This window comes from Motacilla alba, chromosome 19 (genome assembly GCF_015832195.1).
Source record: "Motacilla alba alba isolate MOTALB_02 chromosome 19, Motacilla_alba_V1.0_pri, whole genome shotgun sequence".
Lineage (NCBI taxonomy): Eukaryota > Metazoa > Chordata > Aves > Passeriformes > Motacillidae > Motacilla > Motacilla alba.
In genome coordinates this window covers 2230569-2252680 of record NC_052034.1, presented here as the reverse complement: position 1 = coordinate 2252680, position 22112 = coordinate 2230569, and the positions used below count along the sequence as shown (strand labels likewise).

Below are 22112 nucleotides of genomic sequence, written 5' to 3'. Positions count from 1 at the left end.
ACCCGCGGAAGGTCCCGGTGCCGCTTCCCCGCCGCACCTGCGGAGCCTCCGCGCCCCCTCCCCGCGCACCTGCCGCGGCGGGGCCGGGGGAGGCCCGGGAGGCGGCGATCCCCGACGGGCAGGGCCGGCGGGTCGTGCCCTGCGCTCCGCCGGGGCCGCGGCCGCGCAGCCCGGCTCGTTTCCGTCTTTCCCCGTCAGTCACGGCCGCTCCGCGCACCGCGGAAGGGGCGGCTCCCAGCGCTGCGCACCTGCGGAGCAGCGGCGGCCCCGACGGGGCGGAGCGGCCGCGGGAATGAAACAGGCGGGAGCCGGCAGGACTTCTCCGAGTAGAGGCTTTTTTTTTATTGAAAGATGTGAGAATTCATCAAAACTGAACAGACAGATACCCGAGTAACCAGCACGTTGCAAATCATGTATCTTTTTATTTTAAAACAAATATAGAGCACAGTCCTGTGATATTTAAATTTATTATACTTTTTTTTTTTTTTGTTCTGGAGTGAAAAATAAAAACCTGAGGTTTATTCCTGCATTCTCTATACCCCGCACTGTAACAGTATTTTAGTTACGTTCGGATTCGTTAGTTTATTTTTTTTTTCTTGCAAAAGTCCGTTAAAGGATTGAAATCTTAGTTTTAATGACTTCAGAAATTGTTTTATCAGTGGCACATGATTGTCCTAGAGAACAGGCGGGATAAACAATATTTAAAACACAGAGAAACCGATATCTCCTTCAATCACAAAGAGCTAAATAGTTTTCATTTACAATATATATGTTCATGTAAAATGAAAAAAAAAAAAACGAAAAAAACTTAAATGCGAGGAGTTAAACTCTAAATATTATGTACACACCAATGTACAACTCTGAATAAATTAATACCAATTTGCATATTCTGGGATCCTTATAGCTTATTTACACAAATTACCATTTATTTCATAAATATCTGCCCAGGTACCCACGAGGCTCCCCCCGCCGTGCCCGCCCTGCGCGGCGGCGGCTGCCGAGGCGGTTTGGTTTCCATCTTCTTTTTCTTATCTCCTTTTTTTTTTTTTTTTTTTTTTTCCTTTTTAAATTATTTTTTTTCCTTCCCCCCTCCCCTAGCACAGATGAGGGTTTGGCCCCTCTCACCCTTCACCGAAGCAGGGGCCGCCCCATCCATCAGGTGTCACCGCACCAGCTCCTCACCCTCCCCCGAGCCGCCCAGTGCCCGGAGCGGGGAGCTGGGGGGGTCCCGGGGGCTCCGTGGCCTCGCTGGGGGGGGGGAGCCGCTCCCAGCCCCGCAGCCCAAGGGGTGGGCGAGCCCTGCGCTCCTGCTGCTCCCTCCTGGCTCCTCATGGCCGGCGGGGTCCGTCCCTCTGCCGCAGCACCCCGCTCCCCGTCCGCTCGCAGCCCTCGCTCCGCAATAAATATTTATACTGTGCTGTACAAAATACCAGTGCTTCTCCGCCCCGCCGGGAGGGCTCGCTGCCCGCCCCGCCGGTCACTTCGGGGACTCCCTGCCGGGTGACAGCTCCCGCTGGCTCTCCAGCCCGCTCACCAGTCTCTGGATGTTCTGCAGTTCATTGAGGGACTCCTTCAGGGAGCCCTTGGGGGAGGCGGCGGGGCGCTGGCCGCCCCCCTTGTGCAGGGGCGCCTCGGGCAGGGGGCTGGGCTCCCGGCTGCTGCCGGCCTTGGAGCCCTCGGAGCCGGGGTTGAGGCTGGCGGGCAGGCCGGTGGTCAGCAGGTTGGTGCTGGGCGGGATGGTGACCGGGAGCTGGTAGGGGCTGAAGCGCAGGCGGGGCCGGCTGCTGCCCAGGAAGGGGTTGCGGGACAGCGGCCCCGCGGCGGCCGCGCTGGTGGCCGGCATGGCCGAGGCGGCCGCTGCGGCCGCTGCCATGTAGGTGTAGGGGTAGGGGAAGAGTCCGCCGAAGGTGGGCATCGGGATTCCCTGCGGAGAGAGAAAGAGCCGTCAGAGGTGTGCTGCTGCCCTGCTGCATCCCCCCCGTCCTCCATTCTGTCCCTCCACTGCTGTGCTCCCAAAACAAGCCAAGGTAAAGATGGAACAGCCCGGTGTCACCCTAAAAACAGAGTGTGGGGGTGTCTGTGTGGAATGGGCTGAGGGAGGGGGTACACCCCCTTCCACCCCATCCCGAGCCAGGCTGGTGCCACGGAGCACAAACCCCTGTCTGAGATCTGCCCTGTCCCCTCCCCGCACGCTGCCTGTGCAGCATCACAGCCCCTTAACCACATTAAAACACATTGTTAAGCAGGACGGATAAATTAGGGGAGTTCAAAGACATCTTTATATATTCCATCAGAGGAGATGGGAAAGGCAGCACCAGCACAGGCGCTGTGGGAGCGCTTCAGAGCTGACAGGAAGACAGGGAGCTGCTGGATGGGGACAGCCAGGTCAGGCAGGGCCACAGCTCCTGACTCTGCCCTTGACTGTGGAGGAGCCACAGCAGCTGCAAAAAAATCGAGATTCCTTCTCAAATCAACCCCGAAGCCGCCTTCAAAATGTCCTCCGTGTCCTGCCTGTGCCAAATCTGGTAACGTCTCAGGGATGTGTCACCCCTTGTCCCTATGGGCTGTTGAGGGCCTGGAGGAGGCTGGGGGCACCAGCAGCTCCTTCCCTACAGTGGGGCCACCCTGGATGCCCCCACACCGGGGGTGACTGGCCAGGCCTGACCTGCATCCCCAAAGTGCTCCACTCGCTCAGGGAGCTTTTCGGGAGGACACGAAGAGGAGATTCCAGGGCCCAACTGGACAGCAGGGGTAGGGATGGGGACACAGGGCTTACCTGAGAGGCCAACATGTGCTGGGAGAGGTGGAAAGGGAAGGGGGTGGCCGTCCCTGCTGCGCCCGGGGCGGACGAGAGGGCTCCATTCTCCAGGCTGCCCCCGCCGGTCACCGAGGCCAGCAAGTGTCCCATGCCCATGGCAGAGAAGGCGCCGGGGGCCATGGCGAACTGTCCTGGGTGGATGAAGAGGGGCTGCCCGGCGCCCAGCGGGCTGAAGAACTGCTGCCCATGGAGGCCAGAGAGCGCCAGGCTCTGCAGGTGCCCGGTGCTCAGGTGCGGGGGGCTGTCCGTGTGCACCATCAGCGGGGCGAAGGCCTCCTTGCCCAGCCCGCCGCCCTCCGTGTCCTTCTTGCCTGGCTCCGTCTCTTTCCTCCTTCCTTCCACCTTGTCCTTCTCCAGGCCCCGTGTGCCGAACAGGCCCTCGCCAGGGCCCTCCCGGGGGGATGCCCCATCCTTGACTTTCTCTGGGCTGTGCCTCTCCTTGCTGCGTTCCTCCGGGCACCGGGGGCTGCCGCGGGGCGTCGCGTCCTCCGCGCTGGGGCTGGCCGCTGCCACCGGCCGCTCCTCGGGCACCTTCTCCACCTCGGCGTCGCTGTCAACCCCTGGCTTCTCCTCTGCGAGGGGACGGAAGGGCACAGGGTCAGAGCAGAAGTAGCCAGGGGAGGCGAGGAAGGGGTCACTCACAAGAGCCCTGGTGTCAGGGGGAGGCTGGGACAGCGATCGTTATTAATGGGAGAGACTCATTTTGGGGGCAGAAATGGGCGCTCGTGCTATGGTCACTTTAGGGAGTGAGGATTAACAGCAGCACGTCCTGTGGCTGTGCCAGGCAGGAAAACACGTTTGATGGAGAAGCAGAACCTGTTACAGCATCGCTGTCCTCAGCTGCAAGGTCCAGGCAGGCTGTGGAGCGGGGACGAGGAGAGCGGGCAGTGGACAGCGCGGGAGGAAATGGCCCTGAGTATATTTAATTACATGGAGCTGATTGCCAGTGCGCCGTGGATTTATTCCAAATGTGCAGGTTGAGACAGGTTAAAGAGGCAGTTTTAAGGCTGGGAGTATGGTACAGACTTCCCTAGAAAGGGATTTAATTTTAAAAACCTCATTGAGCTCTCAGAGGAGGCAGGGGGATGCGAGGCGAGGGGCTGGCAGGGGCGAGGGGAGCTGAGCCCCTGTCTGAACGGCTGCACTAAACGAGAAAAGCCTTTTGGTGCGGGTGAGGTGAAGCTCTGCAGGCTGGGGCAAATATTCAGGGAAGCCTTTGAAAGTGGAGAGGGGTGTAATAAACCCTCCTTGCAGCTCGGGGTGGGGGGTTGCAGTTTTGATGAGGGTTTGCCGGGAATGGAGTCGGTGGAAAGTTGAAAGAGCAGATTGATAGTGCGGCGAGACAAAGCCCAGCATCGAGCAACTGCAGCGTGGGAGATGCTGGTTGATTTTCATTTACCAGCCTGAAGCCCTGGAGTTACGACATTTTTTTTTCCTCTTTCAAATGTATTAATTCTTTTTCTTTTCTGTTTTTTCTCTCTTTTTTAGGGGAGGGTGAGATTCCCATGGAAGGCAGCTCGCCAGGCTAACGTGGTGAGCACACAGGCTGCTTTGCCATTTCCTCTTGTGTAATTTAAGTACAAGACATCAGGTGTATAGAGGATCAAATACATATTCAAAAGAAATTACACGAAGAGAAAAACGTTGCAACTCGCGAACGCCATTTGCGTTTCCTCTGTTTTTATCCTTTCGACCCCTGGGCTCCCCTGTGCTCATCCCCACCTTTATCTTCCCCAATATTTTGCCTCGCTGCCCACAGGAAATCAGCAGAAATCCTGGGGGAGTAGAAGGCTCGGGGACATTTGGGGACCGCGACTCCTGCCTTACCTCTGCCGCTGCCCTTGAGGCGCAGGGGGCTGGGGAGGGCGCCCACGGGCGAGTGCAGGGCATCGCGCACGGCCGAGGGCTCGCAGGAGGAGGCGTCCGACTCGCCGCCGTCGCGGTCGGGCTTGCAGGGCTCCTCGTACATCCGCAGGGACGGCAGGGACAGCTGCTTCCTGCGGGCGACAGGCAGCGTCGGGCACCGGCCGAGCCCCCGCGGGCGCGGAGCCGGGGGGACGGGCGCACCCCTTACCTCTTCTCCCGCCGGCCATTGCCCGTGTCCCGAAAGCCCTTGGCGAAGGGGTTGTTATCGATTTTCAGCTGCGTGATCTGCCAGGGGGGTGAAGGAGAGAGGGGGCGGCGTGAAGCCCTGGCCGCCCCCCCCTCCCCGCCGCCGTCGGGGAGCCCGGGGTGCGCGGCGCAGGCTGCGGAGCCCGCGTTAACACACCGCACGCTTTATTAAAAACGATGCTGAGGTTTGGGCTTGAATTATTAATAGCGTCTTAATGATAGGAAGTTATTTTTCACGGCCCCCCGGAGGGAAGATGGCGACTGAGCTGCGCGGCGCTGGTTAAAAGCTATTCTTATCCCTCCCTGCCACGGGCTGCCGGGGCCGGCGACATCAGGGCGCTCAATAATGCATGGCCCTGAAACACGGCCCCGAGAGGGGCTCTGGAAAAGGCCCGGCTGCCCGGCCCCGCCGCGACCCCAGGCCCGAGCATCCCCCGGCCCGAGCATCCCCCGCCCGACGGGGCCCACGGCCCGCGGCCGGGCAGCGCAGCTTGCGGCGGGCGAGCAGACAAAGTGCTCTTTAATCGATTGTGACTCTTCGCCATAAACTTTACGAGGGAAACAAGCCCACCAGGACCCTCAGACAGAGCTGTCAATTAGCATCAGCAGCCAGGGGTGGAGGTGGGGGTCAGCTTTTGGGTTAAAACACACACACACGACTCTTGGAAGGGGACGGCAGAGGCTCTCTGCTCCCCACGCTCCCCATCGAGCTCTCCCGGCTCTGCCTGCTCGCAGAGTGACACTCGCTAAATCACGAAAGCAACTAAAATTAGCTTATCTGCCTCTGTTTTTTGGCTCCTCCAGAGCCCTGGGCACCTTCTTGGTGAGGCTGCCCAGGCCTGGTGCTGCTCTTCAGTGCCTGGGCCTGCAGCGAAGGCTCCCGCGGCCCAGAAAGGCGCAACAAACTCCACGAGGGAATTATTAATAGTAATAATAAAAACACTGACGGCAGCATTAATGTTAACACTAAAAACAGCGATAATAATACAAGCAGTGTGAGGGTGCATCCCTCTCTGAGGGCTCGAGGTTAAACCTTTCTACTGTTGCTGCTTTTTGGCCCGAAATACCCTCGCCAACATGCCCAGACACAAAAATACCCTGATACGGGGGGTGAGGGATGGGACAGGGGTGAGAGCAGGGAGAGGGACAGGACAGGGAGAGGGACAGGGAGGGGACAGGGCCAGGGGCTGCCCGGCCGTACCTTGTCGTTCTGGTAGGCAGTGACGGCGATGAAGTCGGTCTCGGGGAACACGTAGGTGCGGAAGGTGCTGTAGGGCAGCTTGAGGATGTCGTTGGCCCGCACGATGTGGAACCTGGGCTGGTACTTGTGCATGGAGTTCAGGATGGTCTGGGATGGGCGAGAGAGCACAGCCCGCGGCTGCCGTCAGCCCCACGCGTCCAGCTCCCTCCCTAAAAAAACCTTTTTATCCCGAAAACATCCCAAAAAAAAATACACCACTCAAATTAACCATGAGGAAGGAATGCCAGGGAAGGAGATTTCTTTTTTTTTTTTTGTGGATGCCATCGCAGGATCTGTCCCCAAAGAAGGAGGTCAGGGAGCGCAGGCAGAACAGCATCTTTGCGGGTGTTAAGCACGGCAATAAAGCAGCAAAAGGGATCTCCCAGTTTTATTACAGCCCTGCAAACGCGAGGCGACTTTTCGACACGTTTCTCACCGCTTTTCATATTTCCGTCCTTAAAAATAAATTACTATCCCTCACCACCACAAAAAAAAAAATGTTAAAAGGCTCTGGGTGAGTGTCGGGGGCGGCAGGAGCCGGTGCCAGCCCCAGCCAGCTCCTGCGACCTGAAAGGAGCGTTTCACCACGAGCCATAGCAAATTTATGTCTCGGAGCAACGTTGCAGAAGGAACAGACTTTTTTTTTTTTCTTTTCCAGCCAGGTGTCGGAAAGCTTCGCCAACACTCAAAGCCGTTCTCTACCCTTTCGTTTTATTTTTTTTGAGTTTGGTTTGTTGGGGGTTTTTTTTTAGTAAAACCCGAATTCCCCGTGATTTGGCTGAGGATTTTTGGAAGCGGCTGAACACCCCAAGCCGCGCCCCTGGGGCCGCTCCGACCCCTTGCCCCTCGCTGCCTGCTTTCCTGCACGATAGCTTTTAAATAATTCCCCAACCTGCTGTGGTCGGACTGAAATGCAGAATTCACTGCCCAGAATTCGTAGAGGGACGGCGAAAGCTTGAGTAATTATTGTCAAATAACGTCAGGCAAATGGCTAAATAATTATCACTTCATTTCGGTTTAGAAGGTAATAAAAAAAATCCCCCCCCCTTTTTTTTTTTTTAACCCAAGCAATAATCACCTGCTGATGAACTGTCGGATCGCTGTTATATTGATATAATCTAGATGGGATTTATCATAAAAATGGTGCAAAAAGTCTCATTCAGGCGTGCAAATCTGCATTCCTTTAAAAAAAAATAATCATCCCTCTCTGACCAGATGGGCACTGGCTAAACCCTCATCTCGCAGATTTAACAGTCCGGATTTTGGACAACGACAGATACCAGAAATCTTTAATTGAAGGAGGCGAACCGTTAAAAGCGCTGAATCAAACTAGTTTTTCACCAGTACAAAAAAAAAAAAAAAAAAAGAAGGTATTTTTTAGAGTCCTTCTCTATCGATTTACCTTTCTGGCTATAAATAACCTCGCAATGTATTATTTAACAAAGACGCTGTTTCCTGCCTTTAGAGAAAAAAAATAAAAGTGAGAGAGAAAAAAATGAAAAAAAGAAATAGAGAGAGAGTGGAAAAAAATAGAGAGGAGAAAAAATAAAAGGAGAGGGGAAAGAAAGTTCTCCGAGAGGTGCGGAGCTGCCCTGAGCTCCCCGGCCGAGCGGGGTCCCGCAGCCCCCGCAGCGCGGCTGCCCCGCGGCTCCGGCGGGCCCGGCTCCCCGCTAATTACCGTATCAGCAGCAGCGCACGATGAACTTTCCCTTTGTCGCCCTAAATGCTCGCTCAGAGGAAGGAGAGCTGGCTGGGGCGCTGGGATTTCCCCCTCCGTGCATTCCCGCAGGATCGCGCTCCCCTCGCCTCCTGACCCTGCCTTCCGCGGGTCTCTGCAAACGGCCAGCGCTCTCCGCTGTCTTTCTTTTCTCTCTCCCTCTCTCCTTTTCCTTTCTTCGTTTATTTTGGTTTGTAGCTTTTTGGCTTAATTCCCTCGTTTTGTTTCACCTCCTTTAGGTGATGCGGATATCATCAACAGGGATATAAACAGGGGCTTTCGGAGGCAGATGGTGCCAACGATTCCAGCCCTTCTCCCGCCTGCGGAAACCCAGCGCAGGTGCCGCCGGCCCCGGCTGGCTCGGTCCGGGTGGCAGCCACAGCTCCTGCCCGGCCACCGCCCCGTCGGGGCTGCCCTCGCTGCAGCCCCCGCACGGCCTCGGCCCCGCACGTCCACCTCCCAAAATTCCTGTCCCCGCAGAGCCTCGAAGGCTGGCAAGTCGCAGCAGGACAGGCCGGGGAGTGCGGGGATGCGGGAGCCAAGGGGTGCCCGGGGCTGCCCGCAGCCCAGCCCTGCTTTTTCCCCCGGAGAATGAGAGCTGCCCCTCGGTGCCGGGCAGGACCAGGGGCTGCGGGACAGCCGGGCCACCGCAAGGCCTGGCCAGGCCCCGCCGCTCAGCCCGACACGGCTGGAGGAGGCTCTAAAGCCCCGCGGTTCACCCGGGGAGATCGCGGGCAGCCCCTGCACCGGGCAGACCCCGCACCGGGCAGACCCCGCACCGGGCAGACCCCGCACCGCCCAGGCTCCCTGCCCGGGGGGCTCCGCTCTGCCCCGCAGCCGCACTTACAAAGCCGTGCTTATCCGAGATGTTGTTGGTGAGCTTGAGCTTGTGAAAGGCAACAGGTTTGGCCATCCACTGCTCCCCCGTGGCCGGGCTGTCGGGGTGGATGTACATGCGCTTGGGCATCTCCGGGTCGGCCTTGCCAGCCACCATCCAGCGGGAGTTGTGGAATTTGTACCGGCAGTCGTCGGCCGCCACTATATCCATCAGCAAAATGTACTTGGCCTTCTTGTCCAGGCCGCTCACCCGCACCTTGAACGGGGGGAACATCCTCCTGCGGAGAGACCCAGAGCAGTACAGGGCTGCCCCCGCCCGCCGCCGACCCCCGACGGCTGCGGCCCCACCGAGCCCCGGCACGGCCCGGCCCCGGCCCCACCGAGCCCCGGCACGGCCCGGCCCCACCGAGCCTCCCGCAGCGCCCGGCCCCGGCTGCTGCTCCCAAACCACCATCTTTTACTGTAGCTCGCTGAGGATCCCCAGCCTTCTTCTCGTCCCACCTCTTCTCATCCCGCTGAGGGATGGGCAGAAGGCAGGGAAAGCACAAAAATCCCATTTCGGGAAATAAGGGGCGAAAACATATTCTTGTTTTCTTCTATTTCTCTGCCCTTGGCCGACCCGCCCGCTCAGCACCTCGGGCTGCCTCCCCCGGGCCCGGGGCCACGGGCAGGGCCGGGGACGACCCCGGACGTGGGGAAAGTTTGGCAGGAGGGAAGGAAGCGGCGGGAAGCGGCGCAAACAACGGGAGCGGGGGGTTCCGAGTGCTCAATTAACGTGCACGAATTTAATTTGGGATCGCGCTCGGAAAAGTAGTAATGGGAGGCGGGGGGAGCGGTGACGGGAGAGCTCGGAGGAGCTGTGGGGGGAAACACCTCCGAAAAACTCTAAGGATCGGAACTCCCCGCGGTAATTCATCGATGGGAAGCGGGATGGAGCGAGGGGCGAGGGCGCTGCGCGGCCGCGCAGGTGCGGGGCGGGCTGGGGGGGCTGCGCGGGGCCGGCTCTTACCTCCCAGACTTGGTGATCACCATCTCGGTGCCCAGCTTGTGAAACTGGTCCCAAAGCTCTTTGGCTTCCAGCGTTACTTTGGGGTCGTCCTCGACCTCCTCCTCGGGTTCCAGGCTTTTGAGCGAGCGCAGATGGGCGGCTTGGTGGTGGTGTCCCAGGGCCGAGACGTGCAGCCCGGCCTCGGCCGCCCCGGCCAGCCCCGGGTCCGGCATGGGCTTCGCCAACGCCGCCGGAGGCAGAGCCAGAGCCGGGAAAAAGGACGGCTGGGCGGCTGCGAGGAAAGCGGACATGGGGAAGTCAGCCGGCCGGGGTGCGTGGAAGGGGTGGTAAGCCATGGCAGTCCCTGGGAAGGCTGGATCTCTCATCGGTGCATCCACAAATCCAGGAGAAAAAGAGGGATTCCCTTTACAAAAAGGCGTGTGTGTGTATTTGTTGGGTTTTATTTTTTTCCCCTCTCCTGCTCGGCGAACTCGCTCGAGTCTCTGGAAGAAGAAGGAAAATCAACAACACACACACGCTCTCAGAAAAAAAAAAAAAAAAAAAGGCATAAAAAAAGAGGCGAAAATCAGCCGAACTAGATTCGGGATTGAAAAAAAAAATTAAAAAAAAAAAAGAAAATAAAAAAAAAAAAAAAAAGAAGGAAAAAAAAGGAAAAGCGAGGCAGTTCCCGGCTCCTGGGACTCCCGGTCTGCGGAGGGGAGACAGTAGGTCCTTATTTTTTGTTGTTGTTGTTGCAGCGAGGGAGAGCGAGCGAGGGAACGAGCCCTCCCAGGAAAGTCCTTCTCGACACTAAAATAGAAACAAAAGCCGGGTCGGGCTGCGCGGGGCTGCGCGGGGCGCGGCGGAGCAGGGGCGGCCGCGCTGCCCTCACACCCCCGCGGGCCCGGGCTGCGCCCCGGCGGGGCCGGCCCGGCTCCGCGCTCCGCGCTCGGCGCTGCGGCTCGGGCTGCTCATGGCCAAGGGAGCCGAGTGGGAGCGGTGAGATCTTGTCCTGATCTCTGTAAAACTGTGACTATCTCACATGTCCTTCCTGCTCTGATCCGCCCGCTAATGAGCCAAGCCCCCTTGATTGCTGATTTTACGCGTTTCAGACCAATTGTGGATCTGCATAGGCGGGGTTTTGACAGCTCCGGCCAAGCTCCGGGCGCGGGGGGGCGGGGGGCGCGGAGGGAGGGAGGAAGGGAAGAAGGGAAAAAAAAAAAAAGGGAGAAAAAAAAAAAAAAAGAAGAAGGTGTCGGAAGCATCGGCAGTAAGAAAACATGTCAACAGAATAAAATATTAACCAATGACAGAGAAAAGTGCTCGAAATCCCACCCCCGGCTCCTTTCCGCATACCGGGTCAGCCCCGGCTGCGCCGCCGGTGCGGGGCCAGCGCGGAGCCACCTCGGCGGAGCGGGGAGCGGAGCCACGGGGGCGGGGGGCGGCGGCAGAGGCCCCCGCCGGTCTCCGCGGGGGCGGCGGGCCGGGAAGGGGGGGAGAGGCCGGGGGAGCCCGGCGGCGGCCGCCTTACGACAGATCCTGGAGAGCGGATCGCGGTGGGGCGCGCCCCGGCCGCCGCTCCGCGCACAGCCGCGCACAGCCGCGCAGCGCCGACGGGGCGGCCGCCGGAAGCGCGGCCCGGCGGAGAGCTGCGGGCGGCGGCGAGGCCCCGAGCGGCGACCTCCAGCGCGGGTGAGTCGCTCCCAGCCGTCGCCCTCCACCCTGCCGGCAGCCGCCCCGAGCGGGAGCGGGGGGGGGGGTCCCGCCCGCAGCTCCGCGCCCACGGCGGAGGCGCAGATGCCCGGACCCCGCCGTCGAGGCGCGTCGGGTACGCGGCCGGGGCCAGCGCGGCGGTGCCCGGGGCTGTTTGCTGAGGGATTAGGGATTAGGGCCGGTCCCGCCGCGCCGGGGCCCGGGGGGGGGCGGCGGGCGCGGTGGGTGTCCCCTCGGAGAGGCCGGTTTGGAGATCTGCGCTGATTAACTGAGGGCCGCGGTGGCTGAAGAGGGCCCTGGCGCCAGGCGGCTGAGCCCTCACAATAAAGACCCGTCTCTTGTCACTTCATATTTACCCCCAAATCTTCAAAAAGCGCCCTGCCATCCTTCCAAGGCTCCTGTCCCCGCCGCCTGCGCTGTGACCAGGCGGGACGGGAGCGGGGGGGTGGCGGCCGGCCCACTCCTCTGTCCCCCCCGGCCTGTCCCCCCCGCCCCCGGGCCCTCCCGCTCCGCGGATGCGCAGCGAGGCGCGGCCGCAGCAGCTCGGAGCCCTCGTGGTCCTGCGTCGCTGCTCCCCGCGCCGGGTGGGATGCGGGGACCCCCGGGTGTCCCCTTCCCATCCCGACTTCTCCTCTCTATTCCTCCGCCCCGGTTCATCCTGCTGGCAGCGACCCCCGCCCGCAGCCCCCGGCAGAGCCCCATCCCCATCCTCGGGGGATCTCGGGGCCGATCTCCACCTGCCCCGCGTCCCGCGGCAGGTTCACCTCTGCCCGCACCGCGCCCGGCCCCGCACCGCGCCCGAGGGGGGGTCCCGCTGACCATTGAACGGGCAACGGGGACTGAAATTTAAACCCAATTTGGACTTTGCTTTCTCGCCCGCCGTGGAAAACTGCTGACGGCAGCTTTGGCAAAAGTGGGGCTTGCTTGTATTTTTTTTTTCCAATTTCCCCCCCACAACAAGGAAAAAGCGGAGCCTTTCATTGCCTCGGGGCGAATCTCCCCACGCCGGGACGGTTCCCCCGCGGACACCTCGCCCTCTGCTCTGCGCGAAGACGCGGGGCCCGACCCTTCTGGGTCTGGAGCAGCCGTGTCCCCGCGGGGAAAGGTGGCCTGTCCTCCGGGTCACTGTCCGGCACCCCCGCCCCGCACCGCTGTAACGCCGCAAGAATAAAACCGATCCAGAGCAGCCTCGTCTCCCGACCTTCCGTAGCGACGGCCGCCGGCGGGGCAGCGGGGATGGGGGGCTAACGGGGACCGGGCACCATCGGGGACCGGGGTAGCCACAGGCCTGCCACCCCTCTCGGCCCCGGACACGACCCAGGAGTCTGCGCCCACGGACGGGCCGTGCCCGCGCATCGCCCGTCGGTGACCGAGCACCGGCCAGGGAGAGAGAAGGCGCCGGCCTCGGTTCCCGTCCCAGGGCAGCTGTGCCCGGGGGCCGGGGCCGAGGAGTGTCCCCGCGAAGTCCCCTGCGAGGGAAGGTGTTCCAACCTGCCCCAGGGCAATGCAGCGCTCGGGGCCGCCGTGCCGTCCCGGTCGCCCGCGGGCCCGGTCCCCAATTCCCGGGCCGGGTTTATGGAGACCGGGCTTGTCCCGTGGATTCGCCCCGGGGATCCGCCCTGGGGATCCGTCCCGGTCCAGCCCGGGAAAACCGTCCCGTCGGGCCGCCCCCGCCCCCCACCCGCCCCGCACCGCGGCCCCGCTCGCTCTTCCCCTTTCATCTCTGCCCATCTCCACTCATCATCCCTTTTCTATTTTTAGCCGGTAGACTTAGGCCTTGGCGCCAGGCCGTTTAAGACCTGTCAAAGTCCTTCATATTTCCCTCATGTCACATGGACCTTTCGCTCTCTTCCCCGCGCCATGCGAGGGCCGTAATTTGGATCTGTGAGCTGGTGAGCAAATGCAATTTGCTCTTCTCCATCGCTGTGTTGTCTCCGTGACCCCAGCCAGCAGGACGGCTGGTGTCCTGTCCGGGGCACTTACACAAATTGCGGCTGATTGATGAAAAATAACAATTCTCACAAGCAGCCGGGCCTCCGCCTTCCCCTCCTCCCGGCTCCACCGGGCTGCGGCGGCCCCGCGCCCCGGGGAGCGCTCCCCCCGGCGGGTGCACCAGCCGAAAGGGGTTTTCTTGTGCCCGGGGCGACCCGTCGGGCTCCCCATCCTCGGCAGGGATGCCACGGCAAGAGGAGACCCCCGGGCCCTTGGGGAGAGCGGCTCGGCTGCTCTCACCTTCCCAAACTGGGGTCAGAAACGGGCCGTGGCGTGGGGGGAAGGACACGGTTCCGCAGGGCTGGGCTCCGCTGTCCTTCCCCGGGAGCAGCCGGACAGACAGACCTGGGGACGGCAGAGACTCCCCGAGCGAAGCCGCAGGTGCGGGGTGGGGGAGTTCCCTCCGTCCCGAAGGAAAGCGGGTCCTCCGAGCCCCGGGGCGCGTCCCCCGCTCCGACCCGGCCCTGCAGCCTGAGCTGAGCCGTGGGGCAGGCGGGGAGGGGGCGAGGGGCGGCCCCGCAGCCCCAGCAGCTTCGTCGGCCCCTCTTCTCCGCTCCACCCGGGGAGGAAAAGAGCCCCACGTGTGGCGGAACTGTCCTCGTTTGATCTCACCCACCCGCACCCAGGACACCCCTCCTCCGCTTTCCTTCTCCGGGGTGCCGCATCCCCCCTCGCACCCTTCGGCGGGGCGGGAATCCCCTCAGCCCCGGCAGATCCCGGGAAAACGACTCCGCTCCCCCGCCGGGCCCCGGTGCCCGCTGGAGGGGACGGGGAGGGGCGCCGGGCACCGGGGCCCGGCTGATGCCCTTTTATCGACGGCCGCCGAGGGAGATGCTCGGCCTGACACCAGCCTCGGCACCGCCACCCTGCTTCTCCTCCCGCTGCGCGGCTGCGGAGCTGCGCTGCCCTTGGGTGCGCAGGGAACCCCGCGGAGCCCCGCCAGCCCCCCCCGAGATCCCCCTGCCCTCAGACTGTTTGGATTTCTCTCCAGCTTTAAAGAAAATATTTCCAGTAATCCAGATTTCTGGAAAATAACAACATGCGGGGAGACGCAGACACAAACGCCGCTGAAGTTTATCCAGAGTTTGAACAATTTATAAACACATTTCCCAGCCTGTTTGGCAGGGCGGGCGGCGAGTGACCCCGGCCCGGCCGGCAGGAGACACACGCATCCTCCATCCTCCCGTTACACCGCGCCACTTTGAGCTGCGAACCCGCACTTAATTGAATTCTAAATGATTTTATTATTGTTTTTGAGTTACGGAGCGCTCTCCCTGCGCGGGGGCGGAGTGACCCCCTCCAGCCCCGCGCCCCCGGGGCTCTCCTCGTCGGGGCGCGGCGCCGAGCCCGCACCGAGCCCGCTGCCTTAAAAGGAGACGGGAGCCCCGGGCCGGGCCGTGCCAGAGCGAGGGGACCCGCCTGGAGCCCGGGCTGGCCCCGAGGATGGGGATGGCAACGGCTGCGGGGATGGAGGGGATCACGCAAATCCCTCTGTTTAAAAAACTTCCATTTGAGAAAGTGTGTCACATCCCGGCGCGGGCGCGTAATCCCGGGCTAATGGCATTATCGCCGCCTCATCGCCGTCATGGGATGGGGCCGGGGGCGAGCACCCCCCCGCCCGCCGCCACGCGTGACCGCGGCTCGGTCCGGCGGGGAAACGGAGCCGCAGATCCCCCCGCTCCGTCGGGAGCCCGGGCTCGGTGTCGCTGCTCCTCCCGGGTCCCCTGCTCCCCTCGGGGGCTCCATCGGCGCCTATCGATGATCGGGGTCTGTCCCCTGCTCCTCTCGGGGGCTCTATCGGCGCCTATCGATGATCGGGGTCTGTCCCCTGCTCCCCTCGGGGGTCTATCGGCGCCTATCGATGATCGGGGTCTGTCCCCTGCTCCTCTCGGGGGCTCTATCGGCGCCTATCGATGATCAGGGTCTGTCCCCTGCTCCCCTCGGGGGTCTATCGATATCGCGGTCCCGCTGTCCGCCCCCGTTCCCCGAGCAGAGCCGGTCTCGGGAGGGACGAGCCGGGGCTCGTCTCTCAATTCCAACAGCTCCAGCGAACGGCGTTATTCGATAAAATGATGCTGTCGGGGTCCTCTCTCTGCTCCCTCTCTGGAGTACCAGCGAGGATTTGGGGTCGTTCTGCCGCACAGCGCCGGGGCGGCCGGGACGAGGCTGCCCGACTCCCGCAGCCGGAGACGTCCTGGCGAACGGGGGAAAAGGGACAGAATCGGATCTGGGAGCAGAGAAAAAAAAAATCACTGGGGGCTCCACGCACGGTGCAACCTCCCCAGTCGCCCCAAAAAATCCCCTTCTGGGAGGAAACCCTGCCTGTACCTGGGGAACAAAATCCTCGAGCTCAGGGGACATCCCGGTTTCTCTCCCTTAGTTTTATTTTCAAACTGCTCCTGGTGTTTCCTCCCCTCCCGTTGCCTCTGGAACGGGGAAGGTACAGGGCAGCCCCCAGCCCCACGAGGGTCACTCAGCCCCCCTGGTCCCCAGTCCCCCTGGCATCCCCAGAATCCCTTTTCTCCCTGTTTGGGGCCAGGAGTTTGGCAGAAGTTGGAGGATCAAAGGAAGGATGAGTGAGCTGGCCCTGCGTGGGCAGAGCTGACAGGGTCTCACATCTTGGCCCGTTTGCTTCAGACGGGATCTGGGAACTTGTCTGGAATCACATCTAAAGCAGGATCTGACGCCGCTGGTCCCACGTCACGTGAGTTGTGGTTTTGGTCTAGGTTTGACTTTTAGAATTGCAGAAAATCACTGTCTTGTGTTCATTGGAGAGAGCATTTCACTGGCCAGAGAATGAAACCAGCCAGAATAAATCATGGGCTGGTCCTGGGCAGGAGTAACACTTTTCATTGCATCTGTCCCTATCCTGGGTGTTTCACCATGGACAAATTTGATGCACACAGCACTGTGTGGAAGGGCCAGCTCTCATAACCTTGATTTACATTTCCTCCAAAACCCAGCGCTCCTCCAAGCCGGAGGCACCGAGGTGGAACATGCCCCTGCAGGCAGGACAGGCTCTTCCCATCTTTCAGCTCTTAAAACCAGTCTGAAAACTCAAACTGCTCTGGGGCAAGGCCTCATCTCAGCCCTGCATCCAGCCCCCTTCCCGGGCACCTCTGCATTTCATTTAATTTTCTCATTGCCCAGATTTTTCCTCACTCCTCTGTGGGTGCTGAGCTCTCGCACTGCCCATCCTGGGGAATTTGGGGATGTTGGCACGGGCAGACATGCTGAAACCCTCCAGCCCCTCTTTTCCAGCCTCCCAGCTCCTCGCCCACACGAGCTCGGCGGTGCTGGCAGATTGCTCTCCAGGGCGTGTTTTCCATGGATACCTCGACGGAGGCAGCACCAAATAACAAGTAAATAACAGCCCGACGCCGGGCTGCCGGCACAAAGCAAGCAATTGCCCTTCCCGCAGGTCACTAATCTCTTGACACACGGTCTTTGAGACCTGGCCACGGGGAGAGAGGCTGAAAGGGAAGAAAAGATAGCGGGGACAATGGCGGGGCCGCCGGCTGGCTAATAACCCCGCTGCCAGCTTTGTCTGGGGACACTCCAAGTGGCGCTGGGACCAATTCATCTCCGCAGACAAAACCTCGCTCCTGCCTCCGCCGCGGTGCCCGGGAGGGTCCCGACTCGCCGGGCTAAGCGCAAAGCTGGAGCTGCTGCAGGTATTAATAGCCCCCATTTTGTAGCCAGCAGTAATTCCCCCCTGTGTTTTCCCCTCCTCGCTGAAAACAAACCCTTCACTTGATCCGTTTGTCCTCTCCAGTTGCCATCTGTCTTCCATCCTTCAAATCTCACCTTAAAAACAGTGCCTCTCGAGCAAATCCTCCCCGCCAGCCCCGCGTGCCGTCTCGCCCGGCGCGGGCCCGACACTCCAGGCGCTCATTGAAGTGAAGGGGATTTGAGAGCGCGCAGGACACGCCGGGATTAAGGCCACAGATTGTGCTCCCCGGGCCGCAGCCCTGCCTGCCCGCGCCCCTGCTCCCTCCCCTTGGCCTCAGCAAGGTGGCCCGTGCGTGGGCAGCCCCAGCCCCCTGCCCTTCAGGAGCTGTGGGATGCAGGGATGCACCTGAGCCCCCCCGGGCGCCTCCTGCTTCCTCTGCAGGTGGTGGAAGCAGAGGAGGTCACACCCTGTGCCCTGCCGAGGAGGCACAGGGGGCTTCACACACGGGGCTGCTGTTCGTACAGATGTGCAGGTGCTGTTTCACCTCACTTCATCCCATCCCATCCCATCCCATCCTATCCCATCCCATCCCATCCCATCCCATCCATCCCATCCCATCCCAGTCCGTCCCGTCCCATCCCGTCCCATCAGGCCCGTTCCTGCTCTCCATGCCATCCACCCCATTCTATCCCATCCCATCCCATCCCATCCCATCCCATCCCATCCCATCCCATCCCATCCCATCCCATCCCATCCCATCCCATCCCATCCCATCCGGTCCCATCCATCCCGTCCCGTCCCGTCCCATCCCATCCGGTCCCATCCATCCCATCCCGTCCCGTCCCATCCCATCCCATCCCATCCCGTCCCGTCCCATCCCATCCCATCCCATCCCATCCGGTCCCGTCCATCCCGTCCCGTCCCGTCCCGTCCCGTCCCGTCCCGTCCCGCACCACCCAGGGCAGCATCTGCGGGGCGGCCGCGCCGAGCCGTGAATCACCCGCACATCAAAGCACCGGCAGCGCGGCGCTCGCAGCCCCGGCAGCCGCTCCGGGAGGACAGTGCCCGTGCAGATGTTCAGCAGCAGCTTTTCTCAATTACAGAGAGCAGCAGAATTCACCAGAAAACCCGGGGAAAAGAAGGGAAAGAGTCCTGGCCAGTGGAGGCCAGAGCAAAGGGCCCACACAACCCTTGAAGCTTCAGACCAGCACATCTCCCCGTGCCTCCATTGCAGCTCCAGTATTACATTTAATTACTCCACATTCCCCTCCAGCCCTTGCTGGGGTGGGGATCATCTCCTCCTCCTTCCTCTTCGAGCAAGAACAAAATCTTGCTCTGCTTTAGGGAAACCCCTCCTTGCCGGGCTTCACGGGCACAGAGGGGAGCTCAGGATTCTGATCCAATCCTCTGGAACTGCTGAGATTCCTCCTGGAAAATCAACCCGCAGCAAAGCTGATGGTGTGACCCACAGCAGGGTGACACAGGGTGGTTTTTGGCTGAGCCCGGCAAGGGCAGCCCTGGTCCTGCCCAGCTCCCGCGGGCACTGTGGACTACCAGGAGCAAGAGTCTCACAGTCTGGTCAGTCACCCGGGCAGGACAAGGGCATCACTCCCACATGACAGCTGGACTTTCCCCTTTCGACAGCAAAAAGAGCAAAATTCAGTGTACCTCGGGAGGTGGCTGCAGCAAAAAGAGCAAAATTCAATGTAACTCAGGAGGTGGCTGCAGCAAAAAGAGCAAAATTCAGTGTGCCCTGGGAGGTGGCTGCAGGAAAAAGAGCAAAATTCAGTGTGCCCTGGGAGGTGGCTGCAGGAAAAAGAGCAAAATTCAGTGTGCCCTGGGAGGTGGCTGCAGGAAAAAGAGCAAAATTCAGTGTACCCTGGGAGGTGGCTGCAGTGTGGGCACCCTGGCACGGGAGGAGAGGCAGTGAGACGTGCCTGGCCTTTCCACTGGGGGTCATGGAATGAGTGCAAGGTGGGATGGGGAGCAGGGTACAGGGCCAGCTCCTCACCCCGGGCTGCAGGGGCTCCCTCTGGTTTTCTGCTTGAATGAAGCTGCTGCTTCTCTGAACGTGGCTCACAGGCTCCAGCCACAGCAGACCCTTGCCAAAGTCCTCTCCCCTCTGCTCAGGAAGGAATGCGCTCGCCCGTGGTTCCCATCTGGTCCCAGGAGAGTCTCCTCCTCCCTGGGGGATGCAGAGATGCTGTGCTCCCTCCAGAGCACATCAGGGTGTCCCTGCTCCCACAGCCCCACTTTGAAGGGAGAATGCAATCGGTTCTCTCCCTGTCCTTCTTCCCACGGCCCCACAAACTGACCCTTCCCACCTCTCCAGAGAAGGGTCCAGCAGGAGAGGGGCTGGATGGGAGTGGGGAGTGGGATTAATGCTCAGCTGCCAACGGGCAGTGGCATCACCTTTTATTAATGTCCTGTAATAATATTGTAAATACCGGGAAATAATTGTATCCTACAAAAGAAGCAGCAGCCTGTGGTTTGAGCCAGGGCTGGTTAGCAATACTTGTTTTTATTAAAGAGACGTTTCATGTCTCGTTTATAGATTAGATTTTAACCTGTCAACCTTTTAACATGGTATTAAATTAGAAATTAACTTTGTACGGCTATGATTGACCCACTGATAGGCTGAGTGCTAGGGAATATCTCGGATACCTTTCAGACAGCAAAGTTCCCAAGAAAATTCAGAGCCTCCTCCTTGATCTAGACCAGGGCTTTGCTATTAATTAGTATTTATGATCAGGTGGCAGGAATGCTTTCCATGGAGGGGGAGCTGCCAGGGAGCAGCATCCCTGCCCTGTGCCCATCGCCAGGGGTGTGATGGAGGGAAGGAGATGGAGGTGACAGGGAATGCTGCAAGCCCCCGACCCCGCTGTCAGTATTTTAGTGTAATTTCCTGCAGCAGAAACTCCCAAGAAAGGCAAAAATTCAGCTTGGGAACTCACTGACAGATGCGCAGCTTCAAATGACATCTGAGCCCAGGCTGGGATGGGTGGCGATTGATGGGACAGTGTCAATGCCCAGGCACAGCCAGGAGTGTCCCCAAGGCCGGGGGGACATGCGGCACGCCCAGCAGTGCCCCTGGACAGAGCTGCAGGCCCTGGCTGCACCCGGGGGACAGAGCCCCTGCCGCATCCCGGTCCAGCCCAGGTGACTCGTACCCCGCCGTGTCCCGCCCTTCGCTCCCACCGGGGGAAGGCATTTTGGGATCACTGAAACCTCCGGAGGCGGGGGCCGAGGGGGACAAACCCGGTGACATCAGCCAGAGGAGGTCTCACCCTGTCGGGCTGGGAGGACTCCGGAGCCCAGATTGACACCGGTATTCACTCTAATGTCACGGGACAGCCCGTGTGCCACGGTTCTGCACCGAGGGACCGAGGGACGCTGTGCCCGGCTGGTGAGGGGCACAGCCGAACCTCTCATCCCTTCTCCCTGCTCCCAGCAGCTCGGAGAGGAGCTCCTGCAGTCCCCGGGACAGGCGCTGCCGCAGACAAATGCTTGTCCCGGTGCCTTTTCCATCTGTGGAACAGGCCAAGCAGTGGATCCAATTATTTTTTTCCTAGCACACAAGCCACTAATCATTTATTGCATTAAACCCCCCCCTCGTCTCCACAACTTTTGTTCCAGTTTTATCCAATTAAAACTCAGGGGGAAAAAAAAAGAAAAAAAAAAAAGAAAGAAGAAGTTTCGTTTTCTCATTTTTGCAATCACAAAGACCCGATCTCAGCCCCATCGACTCGCTAATTGTAAGCACTCAAATGGTCGGGTTTAAAGTTACACTTAGCAGCTGTGAAACATTAGGGTGAAGTGATTACAACCTACTGGAGGATACCGAACATTTTTACAATATCTCAGGAGCACAAGGGAAAGACAACAGGAAATGGTGCAAACTTTCCTACCCTGCACAGCAACAAGCCAGAGCGAAGGAGTGAGAAAAGAAATGTAGAGACGTGGCGCAGACGTGGTCTGGATGCTCAAAAAGTTACTGAGGAAGCCCTGGTGAGAGCACCGTGGATTTACCCCCTGGGTGGGCGGCCAGGGAGGACGGGGAGCAGCGTCCAGGGATCTCACAGCTGCACTTTGCAGTGTGCAGGGTGGGTTTGCCAAACTCCGCTCTGGGTTCTCTGCTGAGGAAGGAGGATGGAGGTCTTGGCAGTATTTTGCCCTTGGCCGGTCCTTTGCCTCGTCCCAGCAAATATTCTGGGCCTGGGGAATGCTGCTCAGGGCAGAACAAACCGGAGTCTGTCCCCCCTCAGAGGGACAGGATTTGCCTGGGCTGGGGCTCAGCATCCCCAGCAAAGCCACCAAACCCTGAGCTCCATGTGCTCTGCAAAGCACCAGGAGACCTGATGGTCACACCCAGGTCCTGGACTGCTCCTGAGATCCGATTTCATCTGAACTCCAAGCTGTCACCATGGAAAACCACTGACTTCCCAGTCCTTCCCGAGCAGCCCAACATCCCCCTCCCATGATTTAAGCCCGCTACACGCGTGTGTGTATTACAGAAACCAGGGTAGGATAAGAAAGCAATATTTCATGTTAATTCATGAAATCTGAACTCAACTTTTAATAGAAGAGCCCCACTTTATGCCCAGAGTGATATACAGTCTGCCCTGCTTTAAATGAGACGTTTTGCCTTTTGAACTCAGCAGGAGCCCTCTGCTTACAACTACTGGAAAGAGTTTAAAAACCTGCAAGTCCCCGTGTCTCTTGGGCTCTTTGGTTTATATCATGGCACAACATTCTTGCTGGGCTGCCAGCTGCCGTGCTTGAGAACCTGGCGTGTCAGAAACTCACCTGGAGAATTTCCACCGCTCGCCCGAAATGCTGCAAAGACCACGAGCCTCTGGCTGGTTTCAAGTGGGGTTTGGATCAAGTTCCTAGACTGAAAACCTGGCTCTGTTAAAGTCAGGGGCGAACCTTCCTTAAGAGCAGCTTCTAGACTTATCAAGGAACAGAAATATTCTCTCCTGGTGCCTGAAAATGAGCTCTCATTTGGCCGCTGAGGCTGAG

General features: G+C 60.0%; 1 protein-coding gene across 1 annotated transcript; it reads right to left on the bottom strand.

Annotated features, from left to right (window-relative positions):
- Positions 1-318: 318 nt before the first annotated feature.
- On the bottom strand, positions 319-10826 carry TBX2 (T-box transcription factor 2). Its single transcript, XM_038157815.1, has 7 exons — positions 9734-10826; positions 8735-9002; positions 6132-6278; positions 4893-4969; positions 4646-4815; positions 2777-3390; positions 319-1924 (listed from the first exon to the last, which is right to left on the bottom strand). Exons 1-7 carry the CDS (start codon positions 10096-10098, stop codon positions 1478-1480), a joined length of 2088 nt encoding a protein of 695 aa, XP_038013743.1. The 5' UTR covers positions 10099-10826; the 3' UTR covers positions 319-1477.
- Between the last annotated feature and the right edge of the window lie 11286 nt (positions 10827-22112).